General features: G+C 39.3%; 1 protein-coding gene across 1 annotated transcript in view; it reads left to right on the top strand.

The window, feature by feature from the left end:
- Positions 1 to 15,010, top strand: part of LOC118405943 — a 64,435-nt gene that overhangs the window by 4,532 nt on the left and 44,893 nt on the right. Inside the window, exons 8-26 of the mRNA XM_035805795.1 lie at positions 1,384 to 1,656; positions 2,135 to 2,395; positions 2,796 to 2,937; positions 3,573 to 3,672; positions 5,754 to 5,888; positions 6,384 to 6,474; positions 7,003 to 7,181; positions 7,731 to 7,907; positions 8,310 to 8,770; positions 9,207 to 9,339; positions 9,505 to 9,738; positions 10,198 to 10,410; positions 10,771 to 10,931; positions 11,408 to 11,586; positions 12,035 to 12,183; positions 12,741 to 12,867; positions 13,457 to 13,647; positions 14,166 to 14,274; positions 14,722 to 14,936. Of these exons, the coding sequence (XP_035661688.1) occupies positions 1,384 to 1,656; positions 2,135 to 2,395; positions 2,796 to 2,937; positions 3,573 to 3,672; positions 5,754 to 5,888; positions 6,384 to 6,474; positions 7,003 to 7,181; positions 7,731 to 7,907; positions 8,310 to 8,770; positions 9,207 to 9,339; positions 9,505 to 9,738; positions 10,198 to 10,410; positions 10,771 to 10,931; positions 11,408 to 11,586; positions 12,035 to 12,183; positions 12,741 to 12,867; positions 13,457 to 13,647; positions 14,166 to 14,274; positions 14,722 to 14,936 (3,530 nt within the window). The remainder of the gene's footprint in view (positions 1 to 1,383; positions 1,657 to 2,134; positions 2,396 to 2,795; positions 2,938 to 3,572; positions 3,673 to 5,753; positions 5,889 to 6,383; positions 6,475 to 7,002; positions 7,182 to 7,730; positions 7,908 to 8,309; positions 8,771 to 9,206; positions 9,340 to 9,504; positions 9,739 to 10,197; positions 10,411 to 10,770; positions 10,932 to 11,407; positions 11,587 to 12,034; positions 12,184 to 12,740; positions 12,868 to 13,456; positions 13,648 to 14,165; positions 14,275 to 14,721; positions 14,937 to 15,010) is intronic.

Here is a 15,010-nt window from a genome sequence, read left to right as displayed (position 1 = left end):
GCAACGACTCAGGTGTGGTGCTTGTAGCATAGTATTGGATTTAGTTTAGAAATCTAAGAAAACTCCACAAAATCCTTGCACGAGCACAATAATGTTGTTGATGGATGTTAGCAATATTATGGCCTTTGGCAGATGCTGGCAAAGCAAATGGCAAGTCCAGCTATAGGCCTCCAATGATAATGCAGTATAGTCTAGTAGAACGTCCGGTCTCTATATCTTCTGTTCTGGTCATGATTTGGGGGAGAAAGATTAGAAAGCTTTGGACTCGGAAACATCGGTAAAGATTCGTTTAAAACTGGATCGAGGGGAATTGTTGTCAGAGACTTTGGAACTTAATTTTACGGAGTAATGGCGGGATTTCAATGTCTGTGGCATGTAGGTGGCTTACTATTACTAACAATACTCCTTTTTCAGTGGAAACGCCGAAGAGCCTAACATGCAGTTCGCAAACTCCGGATTCCATTTTACTACATTGGATGTATCCTTACGCCAATCTGTCAGCATACCATATATGGTATCAGCACTCAGCAGAGGACCAGGAGCCAACAGAGCTTATGACGTCACTGCCAATGGGGAGTCATAGTGTTGACGTCACCATTGACGGTTTAGAGAGCAATTCAAAATACAACGTAACAGTTCGGGCGGTCGTGGGAACAACGGAAAGCCTTGACGTCAAAATCCAATGCACAACTTTAAACAGTATGTCAAGTGCTTTACTTTTACAACTAATAAACTAATAAAAAGCAGCAAAAAACCTAGAAATTTATCAAAGATGTTCGAAGGTTGCTCAATATCATTAATTTTAATTTTAATTTTAATTTTAATTTTAATTTTAATTTTAATTTTAATTTTAATTTTAATTTTAATTTTAATTTTAATTTTAATTTTAATTTTAATTTTAATTTAATTTTAATTTTAATTTTAATTTTAATTCTTATTCTTATTCTAATTCTAATTCTAATTCTAATTCTAATTTTAATTTTAATTTTAATTTTAATTTTAATTTTAATTTTAATTTTAATTTTAATTTTAATTTTAATTTTAGTTTTAGTTTTAATTTTAATTTTAATTTTAATTTTAATTTTAATTTTAATTTTAATTCCAAATCTAATTTCAATTTCAATTTCAAGTCTAATTCTAATTCTAATTTCGATTTAATTTTAATTTTAATTTTAATTTCAATTTTAATTTTAATTTTAATTTTAATTTTAATTTTAATTTTAATTTTAATTTTAATTTTAATTTTAATTTTAATTTTAATTTTGATTTTAATTTTAATTTTAATTTTAATTTTAATTTTAATTTTAATTTTAATTTTTATTTTAATTTAATTTCAATTTCTATTTCTATTTCAATTTTAATTTCACGTTCATTTCCTTTAAGGTATCCCTTTGCCTGAAGGTCTTCAAGTGACAAGCATCACAGAAACATCTCTTCAGGTCTCATGGATCCAAACGAGCAACGCCCTCGTTATCGCTTACCGGGTGTGGATCAGGCGTAGTGATACTGGCGAGAGCGTCTTCACTCACATGTTGCCTACTACTAAAACGGTTGTGACGTTTGAGGACCTCATCCCTAGCATGGAGTATATCATATCAGCTATAAACATCTACAGGCATCAGGAAGGACCAGAAGCAAACTTGACAGTTGCAACAAGTATGCTTCCTTACTAACTGGCATCCACTATCAGTACTGTTGCCTGGTTTAACCTCTGCATTGTGTCGTTGAAATTGTAGTGCAATAAATGATACATGAGGGCTCGACCGTCAGTGCAAGTTACTTTCAGGAAGTATAAGCTATAGGTCAAAGACTTGTAGTCTGTACCCTTCCCCGTCCCGGTTCTACAAAGGTTGGTGGGTCTAGATATATGGAAAGCGTCTTTTACTCACCAACAATGTTTCAAATCGTTTTCAAAAGTCAGTTTACACAACTAGAGCGACATGAGAGTCATCCAAAACCAAATATGTCGAATAAAATGTGCTACGTACTATAAGTCAACAGTGGAGCCCCATGACATACGCTGCTCGTATTTTTAATAATGGCTGCCCATCACCTACTAGCATACTGTACTATAATATGAATGTGATGTAAGGACTAGTTGGATAATTTTGATTAACTACTGTAATCGTTTCAGAAACCGACCCTCCAGGGTCATTAGAAGCTGTAGATTGGACCATCAACACAATAACCATTTCGTGGCTACCGCCCAAAGCTGTGCTCATCGGATACAACATCACCTACAGTGGGAGAGGAGGAAGTACTCTCATAACAAAGCCAGGAGACGTGGACAGGTGTGAATTGACAGGTCTGGTTCCTGGTACCCGGTATGACATAGACGTTGTGGCTGTGAGCAGGCTGGGGAGGAGCGTTGCCGTCAGTACAAGTGTTGTTACAGGTAAGTAACAAAACCTCTACAGCTTGCTGAATATATTCATGCATCCCATGCAGCGCCGTAGGAAGGACCTACGATGCCCATTTTAAAACTTGACATTGGCCTCTCCGATTGCAAACTACCTGGCAAATATCTGAGTCTGAATGCCAGAGGCTGAATTCTGTCTTGTTGTGCATGGCTCTCTGCATTGATTCAGCATTCGCAATTAAGTAATAATAATGAAGCACAAATTAGCATGACGAATCCTGGCCAGAATTTTTGCTATAGAAGATTGTTTGTTTTTTCATGAATGAAAATGAAACAAATGAAAAGCTCGTCAGTACATTGACGGTACCGGACTTTACCTAATTTTCAATTATAACTATAAACAATTATGCTGATTTCCTCTCAATCTTATTTTTAGACACCGATCCGCCCTCGGGTTTGAACGTCATCACAGCCGGTGCCACGTGGATGTGCTTGGAATGGGAAGCGTCATTGGCAAACATCATGTACTACGATCTGGATATTGCAGACGAAGATGGCAGCGCCAATATTTGGCTGAGGTAACAAAAATCGTTCTTGGTCAAGGAGAAGATTCTAAGAAGAGGCGTAGAAAATACAAAACGTAGCCAAACGTCCCCGTGTTTAGTCCTTTACCGTAGACTGATGTCTCTCGACCAGTCATTTTATGGTACTGCGCTAAATATGTGTGGCAGCGAGCAAATTATCATTAGACCAAGTAGAGTATTTTAGACTAATGTATTTAGCCCTTTACAGCTTCAACTTGCATATGCAATTCTTTTTAACTTCTCTGTAACACATAATAATGATTGATATTTAGTAAAAGAATCTTGAGATTTTGTGGTAAATCTTGAGCTGTCTTGACTTTGATCTCGATATGTTTTAATGTAATCTCGAGACGTTTATAAAATCTCAAGATACTTTGAAAGACATTAAGAAAGGTCCCAAGATGCTTTGAAAATTTCTCAAGAACCTTTGAAAAGATCTTCAGAAATTTCACAAAATCGGGGCTGCGACAGGACATATTCAGTGTTTTGTCATGGACTATCTCTCGGCCATGGGACTTTGAACGGGCATTAAGCATTTAGGCTGTGTAAGAGATAGGAATGTTATAGTTTTATATTTGAATTTAGAGAAATATTAGCAGAACGTGGGTAGCACTGTTTTTTGTCCTCAGCGTTGAGGGACACAAAACATCCTACAACGTCACCAATCTTCTGTCAGAAACCGAATACGTCATCAAGATGGCGGCCTTCAGCGAGTATGGTCGAAGTGGGGTAATTACGTGTTCACATAGCACAGGTATATCATTTCAATAATCTCAATTATGCATCTAATGAAAACTTAGTCTAGTCTGTCTGTTTGATATGGCACCCTTCTTTTGTTTTTGGTTCTACACTAGGTTACATAATTCGTATGTACAACACCAGTACAATGCTACACTTTCAACCAACACAAATGTACTAGGTACATGTACACATCGACCACTGTCGCCTTCTTTAGGATCAATACTGATGACCAATCACTTCAGAACATAAACTCGCGAGAGTTACAGACGCGTGATCTTATTAACACGTGATCTTGTGGATACGTGACTTCAGCAATTGGTTGAATTGTACTCTGCTTCAAATAATGTTTTTACTGATAGCTCTTTATCTTAAGCATTAATATAAAGTTGCTCATCTTTTGAAAGAAATATCATTTGACATCTTTTTGAAGGAGCCCTGTACCCGGTGGATGTAGACGTCGTTGATGATGGCCTCTCAGATATCTCATCATCGTCCTGGCCGACTCTTCTTCTAACAACATTGAGCGCGGGACAGAATGTCGAAGGTAACCAACTCACAACTTTGAAGTGATATAAAGTGCAGCTTCGATGTACTGTACTAGTCTCAGATGTATTGTACCAGACTGCCTATTATAGTAACTATTAGTAAGAATAATTTGCCAGGGGAGTTTTGCTACCAGAGGACTTGGCCGCAGGCTAGGGGAGACAAGTACTTTAGCATGGCCAATTTCCCGATTTTGTTTGCCAAATTCTACGCTCCGCGTACCCACGGAGGAAGGCCTTATGGAGGCTTTTACTGTACATCAAAGGCCACAAGGTGCTATCATTGACCAATTATTGTAAGACTTTATCTTTATTACCATGGTGAGGCTGTGATGCTACATGATGACAGAGAATCATGAGGTCATGGAGAGGGGGGGGGCGTATTGTTTGACAAAGAAGCCTTCTTTTTAAATCTGTCGGCAATAACCTTCGCTTGAATGGGCCCCATTAAATGGTGAGATATTGTGTTATACAGACAAGTACAGCTACAAAACTTTCTTTTCTGTCAAAATTCTTACATTTTAAATTGCAGCAACGACTTCAAGAATGGATACACCGGAGCAGTTTGACCTAGGGGGTCATTCTACAACAAACGTTCCTCAGACCACAACAGCCTCCGGTAAGGGTACTGAACCATGTTACTCTCTCAGAAATACGATACACTGATGGCCTCTCAGATCCCTTTATACGGTTTGTCTAGTGTAGTCACCTTATGTAGATACGTGTCAAGGGTAGAACACCGATTTAGAATGCAACGGGGTTCACCATCAGAGTTGTAGAAATTCTATTTTGATATTTATGAATATTAGTTATTCATTATTGATAGCATCAATTTTGCTTCGTTGTTGGTGATTCAGGTTCCATACCTAAGTTTCTATGAGATACTGTCTTGTCACTTTTCTTACTGTCGTGTAGACACCTCTCCAGAAACGTCGACGGAGTCTCCAGTTGGCTTGCAGACGTCACAGCCAGGTAAACTGCTTTTCTTACTAATGTTCATGTGTGTTTCCACATAAGATTACGACGCATTATTCAGTTATCCTAGCGAAGGTCAAAGTATTGGTCAAAAACTCATTTATGAATTGGAAGTATTAAAGTTGGATCCTTTTTTCATTTCCATGAAGGTATTCTTGTTTGTTCTTTCTGTTGTGAGAAGTTTTCATCTGAAATGATTGCAGAGAAAAATTGGGTTGCAAAGTGACTCATGATTGAGAAAAGATGATGAAGTATGATAATTCAATTACGTTTTAATATGAATTTCAGAAAGCAAGATGTACACTACGCCTCAGTACAAGACGACCGGAAATACTTTGGGAATAGATGCATACACTGAATTATTGGAAAGGGCGACTGAAAGTCCTGAAGGAAAGGTATCTGCTTAGATATTCATCATTTTAGATTAGCTTTTTTTTTCTAATAGATATTCAGCATTTTAGATAAACTTTATTTAAATTGCAGTAATACTGATGTTTCTACCAAAAGATACCAGAATCGATAAACGCAACTCTTGTTGTATTTTTCACAAAGCTTCATCAGTTAGAACAAGACATAGAAGGAACTGTTTTGGAAGCTGCACGACCAGACAACATTCTTGAGATGGCGACCATCATCAATGACATCATACAGGCTCACACCAAGTCTTCGCTATCGTCGACAATGGTGGTATGGTGGATTCATATTTTATCCGATCTTTAATAATTTGTTGCGATGTCCATGCCTGGTATTAACATTATGTAGCTGTGTGGTAGATATGCAGCACTTCGTTGTACATGTGGCTTTCATCTAGATTATATAGCATGGAATCTACGACTAGAATGTACTATATTGATGAAATAAGCCATTGTTCTTATGCAACGCTTGGCTTATATAGAAGCTGTTACAACTGTTATGCTATAAACTTTCACTTAAATATGAGTGGTTGTCATCCACCAACCAAGGAATTATGTCTCAGTTTGACATGCCTATACGCCCATACATGTGTACATAATCTTTGTTATCTGTCAATATTTTCTATGTTTTTGCACGGCAAAACTCAGTGATTGCAGCAACAAAATCAGTTGTACGTAATAGTAGCTAGTAATGTATCAAATTAGAATGTTTACGCTGTACAGTTTTAAGTGGTTTCTCTACCAATCAAGATACCTCCTATGTTCACAGAAATCTACTGCACAGCTCGTGAGGAAGCTTGCAGAGGCCACCAGAGGATCACAGGGAGCATCCGTAACCACCATGAAGGAGATTACTAATGGTGGGAAGCATCACCTTTTGCTACCTAAAGTACTACTTTTTTTGGTATATCATTAGTTGATTCAGTAGGTCTATCTGAACTGTTATAGCGAACCTTTCAATGAGAATATCTCAGCAACAAAAAAAATCTTTCAGTGATGTTTGTGGATTACATTTACGTATCAAGAGACCTTTCCTAAGGTACCAAGTCTGACCTACTGGAAGATAGTTGAAGCTCTTTTCATTTTCAATGCTTGAAGTTAGTATAGTATGAGCATGCCTTGGGCATCCTCTCGGGTAAGTGAAAAAGTTGTAGAAATCGGCCAAAAGAGGATGGATGATTAGTACAGAGCAAGAAAGGTCATAGCCATACCTTAATGGATCATAAAATGGTCTATTCTTTGTTCATGTTTGCTGAAAACGTACTTACAAAATGTCAAAATGTGAACGATTTTCTATTCATAACAATGTAGTCTTTTCGGACATAACTCCTAAATGTCTCTAGCTGATTAACCCTTTTGAAGCCTAATATCTCTTTATTGCCTTACAGTTATGGTGCAGACAGCTTCTACTGTTCTGGCTATGGTGCCTGAAGAGGCTATGGTGCCTATTCCAAGTCACGTAGACAACTTGTTTGAAAATGACCTCATCGACATCTTGGCTACTGACAATTCACCCAAGCAGCAGCTAAAGATGCTAAGAGACGAACAGAAGGAAAGAGAAGATACGGTATGGATGTTCATAATTTCATGATTTAGAACTTGATAACGTGATTTCATCACTGAGTCAGTCACCATGTTGGTGTCCCTATTTGCATTGAGTCATATCTTAGAAAAATTCCGGACACATTTACTAGTAAACACAGTATGTACATTTTTTAATCATGTTTTTTTGGATAACATAGAACGTTTTACAGTGACGTCATCAATGTGTCCGTCTTCATATTTGGTATCATTATTTGCATTGAATCATATATTTACAAAAAATCCAGAAATTTACAGATCTTCTGAACCTCTCAAATAACAAACAAAAATGTCTAAGGCGGGATAGTAAGAGGAATATAGTAAAAGAATAAGTAATAAGAATTTTGAGCTACAATCCATCTAAATTCAAAATATGGACACCAACATGGAAGTCAGCATTTTCCTATTTTATTGATATGAGGGGTGAGTGTAGATGCTTTATCTTTGTGTTACAAAGATATGACACACCTTGTTCCAACACATTTGTACGAAACGTACAGATAGCACGATTATTTCGTGTATTATTTCCATCCAGGAACAACTAGTGGCATTGTCTATAGTGGAGTCTCTGGACCAGGTTGCCGACACACTACTGATGTTGCAGCCTGAGAATCTAGAATATCAGGCCAGATTTGAAACTGAAGACATCTCGCTCGTTGTTGCCAAACCTATTTCAAGAGAGAACGTCAAGATTGAATCTGGTAACATTGTGGTACATATTCCTGCGATGACCAGCACAGAGCGGACACAAAATATTTTGGGCGTTAAGGTAAGCCACTCCCACCCAAGTAGTATAATTCAGCGAATGTGTATAAATTTTGTGACAATGCACATTTCATACTAAAATCTGTAGGACCTAGTATATCATTATCGTTGTTAATTTACTTTTTTTGTCAATATATATTCTCACAATTTGTTGAATATTGCCATTTATGATATATATATATATATATATATATATATATATATATATATATATATATATGACAAGTATTTATCACACAATTACTGTAATTCCTATTTTTAAAGAATCGACAATGTACAGAAAATGAATAGGAATCACTCATATCTCTGTTGCCAGATTATTTATGTAAAATAATGCATACTTTTTCAGATGCCTGTTTTTAAGAAGAACCCATACTCCTGGAGCGACTTGACAGGGGGACAAAACATCTCGTCTGCCGTGGTGGTCTTGACCATGAACGTCAGAGGCCGTCAAAGAAACCAGCGGTTAAACCTGGACTTCCCATTGGTACACTCCAAAACGACAGGGCAGCCAACCACAGCACGACCACACGTCACTACAAAAACACCACCTACCATAAAAGGCAATGGCACAACGATGACGTACCATGCCTTTCATGTCCCGGATGATGACGTCATTCCTATTGTCACCATGAGCTGGTGGGATGTTCGAGCAGTCTTTCACGTGTACATTATGGACGGGTCTCGTCCTACAGTTCAAAAGTATGCCGAGAAAAGAGTGGTACAGGGAGCCGGATTGGAGGCGTGGTTCGCAGAGACAGAATTTTCATTCTCCTTCGTTCCCAACACAACAGCGCGCGGTGGACTTCTGTACGTTGGGGTTCTTGAATTAGGTGCGTTTTATGTGGTGTAATAATCCCTTTGTCTTTTCATCAGTCGTGTACTTTTACGCGTAGTTGAAGCTGTTTTTAGTTCACGAAAAGACAGTAGTACTAAACCATGTTTGTTTGTCAGTGCTATAACATGTTTGTTACTGACAGTTTGTTGGTTAGTGCTAGAACATATGTTTGTTGCTGCTAGACCATGTTTGTTTGTTAGTGCTAAACCATGTTTGTTTGTTAGTGCTAAACCAAGTTTGTTGGTTAGTGCTAGAACATATGTTTGTTGCTGCTAGACTATGTTTGTTTGTTAGTGCTAAACCAAGTTTGTTGGTTAGTGCTAAAACATATGTTTGTTGCTGCTAGACCATGTTTGTTTGTTAGTGCTAAACCATGTTTGTTTGTTAGTGCTAAACCATGTTTTTTAGTGCTAGCCCTGACAGTGTTTGTTTTACGTGCCCAGGTCCTGTGGATGACAAAGGCTACAACTTGCAGATGAATGCGGCTGCGTGTTCGTCTTGGAAGGATCGTCAAAAGCAGTGGAGTCTAGAAGATTGTCAAGTAAGTCAAAGAAATGGATCATGATAATTTGCTCATTCATATCATCATTACTTCTTCAAAACTTGCCACATCATATGAGTGACCTGATAGTTAAAAAGGCGCCACGAAGGGAGCTGTGAATTCCTCTGTTGAATGTGTTTTCTTGGTTTCTCAAACCTAAAACAGTCTACAGTACGCTTGAACGATGGCACAATCAGCTGTACGTGTGACATGGCGGAGTCCAGGATCGCGGTGGGAACCATGACTCTTCCAGTACCAAACTCCATCAACTTCATCAACGCGTTCCAGAACTTCCGTAACCTGAGCGACAACGCCATGGTGTTCTCCATCGTGGTGACTGAGTTCGTCTTGTACATCATTCTCATGCTTCTCCTGCGAAAGGACTTCAAACGTAAATGGGTAAGTGCTGTACAGTTGGGTTCTAGCGCCACTAACTAAAGCTTGGCTCCCCAAACTAGCCGCTAGGGGGCCCAAACTTATGTCACTTATTCCTGAGCACAAGAGCTATGTAACGCCTTAAAATCGTGACCATAGCTCGTTCAGAACACGAGATTGCAAACCCAGAAGTTGCGCTGCAGTACCAAGGAAAGCCGCTAGGGGGCCCAAAATCTAATCATTTCCAGCTTTCACCACACCCTACCAACGCACCAAGTATGAAATTAATTCACCCAGACGTGGGTGAGTTTTCTTGTCCACACACACACAGACGGACACACAGACAGACAACGCAGGGTAAAATATAACCTCCATGACATTTCATGGAGGTAACTACACAAGACGTAAAGAGAATAGTCGTGGGTGAGCATTATTTGTGTATATCTTTACGTTAACATTTCTATTTTTCGTTTCCACAAACAGTCCGGTCGGGCCACCGTTTGGTCCCAGTTTCCACTAAAGGAGCTTCACGATGTGAGCCTGATCCCTCCTGACCGGATGCCTGCACCTCACGTCTATCAACTCACGGTCACCACCGGGTCAATGTTCGGGGCAGGCACCACGTCACGGGTCGGCCTCCAACTGTACGGGTCAGAGGGCACGACCCCGATCAAGATATTGAACCCAAAAAGAGAGGTCAGTGTCAACATGTCCCCCAGCTCTCCAGTATTACTATGAAACAGTCGTGTCGTAGCTTACTTTCGTTGCTCCTTTGGAGACGAAAAACGAACAAAAAAACGCTGCCAAAGTGAACAATTGGCAATATTTTGTCTAAGTTTGATGCTGTAGAGGGAAAAAGTCTTTTGTGCATTTTTGGAGACAGAACCATGCAAAGCCTTTTCTGTTCATTCTGTTGGTTTTAAAGGGGAACAATGTGAGAAATACTTGTTTTGCTTCAAAGGTACTTTGTCACAGAGAAAACGTTGAATAAAACCTTTCAGCCATATATCAAAGTACGTGAAAGGCCGTGATAATATACCATTGCTATCACTCCAGGCTTTGGTGCGTGGAAGTACTTTACATTTCATCATGCCTGTGCGAGAGTCACTGGGAGAGTTGACGTCATTACACATCTGGCACGATAACTCTGGGGAAGGCGACACGTCATCCTGGTTCCTGCGAACAGTTCTCGTCAGGGATGTCGACACAGATGACACGTGAGGTTTCAATGCCTTAGACAACTTAGAGTATTGATTTGTATTACATATAGATAACTAGAAAGACACAATTTTTGGAAAAATGCAAAAAGTTTTCCCTTTAGACTTGTGTCGAGCTACTTGCATACAATATTATACCATTGCCCCATGGATGGAACTAGGTAAGGTAAGGTGGGGCTCGCCCCACAGTCATTTGTGCCAGTGACAAAAAAGAATTGGGGCTAGTCTAGGTAGCAGGTTAAGGTAGCCTGGCCTGTGCACAGCCCAGCTTTTTCCGTAAACCATTGTCTGCATGGAAGAAAAAGAACACACCATCAAAAACGATATGTTTTCTCCTACTTATTCCCATCCTCAGAATCCAAGCAACCTAGGTCTGAATATCATGTTCTTTGTATGTGAGGAATAAGTAGCAAAATTGAGAATACATGACCTAAATACCGTTGATATACTAGTATATTGTGTTTGTTTGCATGCAGGTATTACTTCATCTGTAATAACTGGTTATCGGAAACCAAAGGGGACTGTGAGGTTCAGATGGCGGTTAACGCAAGCACAGAGGAGGAGCTGAGATCATTTCCAAACGTCTTCAGTGAGGCCACCAGAGATGTGTTCTACGACGCCCAACTGTGGGTTTCTGCACTGCTAACATCTCCAGGTATGGGGCACTATTTTATCTCCATGAACTTTTTTTTGTTAAATCTTTTAAGATGCTTTGACTTGATCTTGAGATGTCTCGAAAAAATCTTTCCATTACTTTAAAAAATCTTGATACTTTCTGAAATATCTTAAGATTGTTATGAAAAATCTCGAGATTGTTATGACAAATCTCAAGATTGTCCCGAAAGATCTCAAGATTGTCTTAAAAATCTTGAGATTTACCACAAAATTTTATTTTTTATTGAAGTCCCCCGCAGGGCTTCATCATGATATAACAGAGAATTTTTTCTCAAAATATCAGATATGTCCCTTTAAGTTGTTAACGGTCAAAATAATTAGTCCAAAGTGCTCTGCTCAGTCCAATAATAGTCTGCTCGATGTGTCTGACCGTATTGGTTATTTTACCCATCGAATTTTAAACTGAATTGTTTGGTTAAAATCCGCAGGTTCCAGGTTTACCCGTGCCCAGCGTTTGTCCTGTTGCTTTACTCTACTGAACACCATGATGCTATCCAGCGCCATGTGGTACAGAGAAGACAACACAACTGCTGGTGCGACAGTATACAACCTGGGGGTTGTACAGATCACCACAGAGGTAATGTTACTATGATCAAAGTTGGTTCTGATCCTTCAAATCGTCCAGTGTAGCATCAAATTTCTGCTCCGGCAATTTTCTTTTTGCTTCGTGTGCTAGCTTTCATGGAGTTAGTGTCGTGTGGTAGCTTTCATGGATATGCAAGTGTTAGGGTTAGGGTTAGGCTTAGGCTTAGACTTAGGGATAAAGGTTAGGGTTGGGCATTTCCACGCAAAATCCACTCTGACCAATGTTCGAAAAATCCCCCCTCACAAGTGTTACGCACTTCCCTCCTATCAGGTATACTAGAAATCCCCAGGCAGTGTTGGCGCAAATATTTGACAATAGCAAAAATCTGACTTGACACCGGATTACAAATTACCATTAGTTACTTCCAGTAATACAATATTTAAAAAATGCATAAATTCTCTACAGCGTCAGATATTTCAGATAGCAACCACTATCTTTCTGCCAGATGCTAAATAGTGCCTGCTATCTGAAATGTCTGACTTTTTAGAGTAATTTCTTTATAGGATTTTTATTACGAAACCATTATTGTATCTCCGTGCCTCACCTAGGAGCTGTATATCAGCCTCATGTCTACCCTGACTGTTGCACCCATCAACCTGCTGATTGTGAAGTTGTTCCGCTGGGAGGCGCCCCTGTCTGTCAAAACACCGGAGATGGTAGTCCATGCGTCCCAAGGTAGGCACAATATGTGGATTATACTATATAGTATGTTTTATGAGCCCCGTAAATCACTGGTTGACATTTACTTAGAAGTCCTTTACTGCACTTGTAGATGATCACTTGCTGGCGTTTCGATCTTCCATCACCTTCCGTAGGGTAATACTGACTGGTTGCTACTTTGTACTGCAGCTAGGTGTCGCTGCTGCAGTCCCAACTGTGGCGACGGGCGATAGAAACTTAGTCATATTCGAGACCGCATTTTTCATGCTGCACACCGGCTCTACTCCTTCGCACTGCAGCTAGGTGTCGCTGCTGTAATGTGAAGAATGCTGTCTCAACCGTGACGGGATAGAAACTCAGCCACGTTTAAAACCGCATTCTTCACATTGCAGTAGCGACACCTAGCTGCAGTGACCCTAATCATGCGTAGTTCAAACCGCGAACCTGCTTGTTGACAGTTGAGGCACAGGATACCTCTGGAATCCATGTTTCGCCTGGCCAGGTACGTGGCACGGGAAGCCATCTTCCTGTTAAGTTTAGGGGCATTCACCTTTGACCTTGCTCATGCGCAGTTCAAACCACGAACCTGCCTGTTGTACCACAGGATACCTCCGGAGAACCGTGTTTCGCCTGGCCAGGTACGTGGCGTGGGTGGCCGTGTTCCTAGTGTCCACCAGTTCCGCCTTCTTCGTCATCCTGTACAGTATGGACTGGGGAAGGGAGAAGAGCGACTCCTGGATGAAGGCATTCGTCCTGTCCTTCATGGGGTCCAGCTGTGTCATGGAAACCCTACAGGTGATGTGGGGTGTATGGGAATTATAATAATCACAACTAGGAGTGAGTACTGGAAAACATTGTACCAGTAGTACTTGTACAATGTTTTTCATGTTGGACAGGTCCGAAAAAAAAGAACACAACAGATTAAATTTGGGTTTGACTGAACATTTGGGTTTAGACTATTGCTTCTAGACTTTCAAAGTTTATACCTATGTGTCAGACAATGTGTTAAAAAGCTCTACGTTACATAATGAATCATGATGATACCCACAGAGAGAGCCTTCATGCTTCATTCAAAACAAAAACAAAATCGAAATGAATTTCGAGATTCTTTTATTTCGAAATTTTTCGAGATTTTTCTAAAACGTTTAGAGATTTGTTAGGAAAATTTTATTTTCTTGCACCTGAATATTTTTCAATGGGTGATGAAAAAAATAGAGATATATAGCAGAATTTCGATGTTTACTATAGCCGATATATGTAAAAAAAATGCATTTATTGCATGATTTACATAAATTGTTCCTCTCGTATAATAGATTTTTGCGATGGCTGTGGTTCTCGCTGCCGTGTGTGGTCTACCTTTCCTCACAAAGCTGCCGGCCATTAAGAAGGACGACATGCAGCTGAACCTATGGAATACGAAAGGTTGGGAATTCTACATCTCTGAGTATAAATCAAACAAAAGAGGGTTTCAAACGATAAGGCAGAGTATTCCATGAGCATAACGTCTTTTTAAAAATGAATATGAATCATCATTTTAACATTCCAGCAATGTAATATCTTGCGATCACCCATCTTCACGTATAGCTGATAGTTCTTATCCCTTGTTGATCAGATTTCCCAACTCATGGAAAAAACATAATGATTGTATTTCAGAAGTACAAGTTGTTAATGAATTGTAAGTACAGTTGATTATAAAGTAAATGTATTGTCTACCTGTTATCGGCCGATTGTAATACAATGCGCTGTCGGCAGTGCAACTTAGCTAGTTATATGCATCTAATTGGCTATACGGCTGTTTAAGTTCTGCAGTTTGATTCAAAATCAAATCATCAGTAAGCTTTCTTCTTCACGAAATTCATTCTGTATTAGTGCCGAAGAAGGTCTATCCTCCTGTTAACGCGAATCGCCAATGGGCTAAAAAGAAGAAGGATCTGAGTAAGAAGTCAGCCTCGGTACTGATGGAGTTATTCCTCCTGTTTGTGTTCGTGGGAGTCCTCTTCTACATCGCCCAGGCCAGTAATGATGAGATGGGGTTTTATGAGACACAGTCACTGTCCAACAGTATATTACAGGAACATTATGCGGTAAGTAACTTGATAAAACAAGAGTTCGGATACCTCATACCTCCATGAAATACTCTAATTATGGAAATAACTAC

This window comes from Branchiostoma floridae, chromosome 18 (genome assembly GCF_000003815.2).
Source record: "Branchiostoma floridae strain S238N-H82 chromosome 18, Bfl_VNyyK, whole genome shotgun sequence".
Lineage (NCBI taxonomy): Eukaryota > Metazoa > Chordata > Leptocardii > Amphioxiformes > Branchiostomatidae > Branchiostoma > Branchiostoma floridae.
This window is presented reverse-complemented; position numbering and strand designations above follow the sequence as displayed.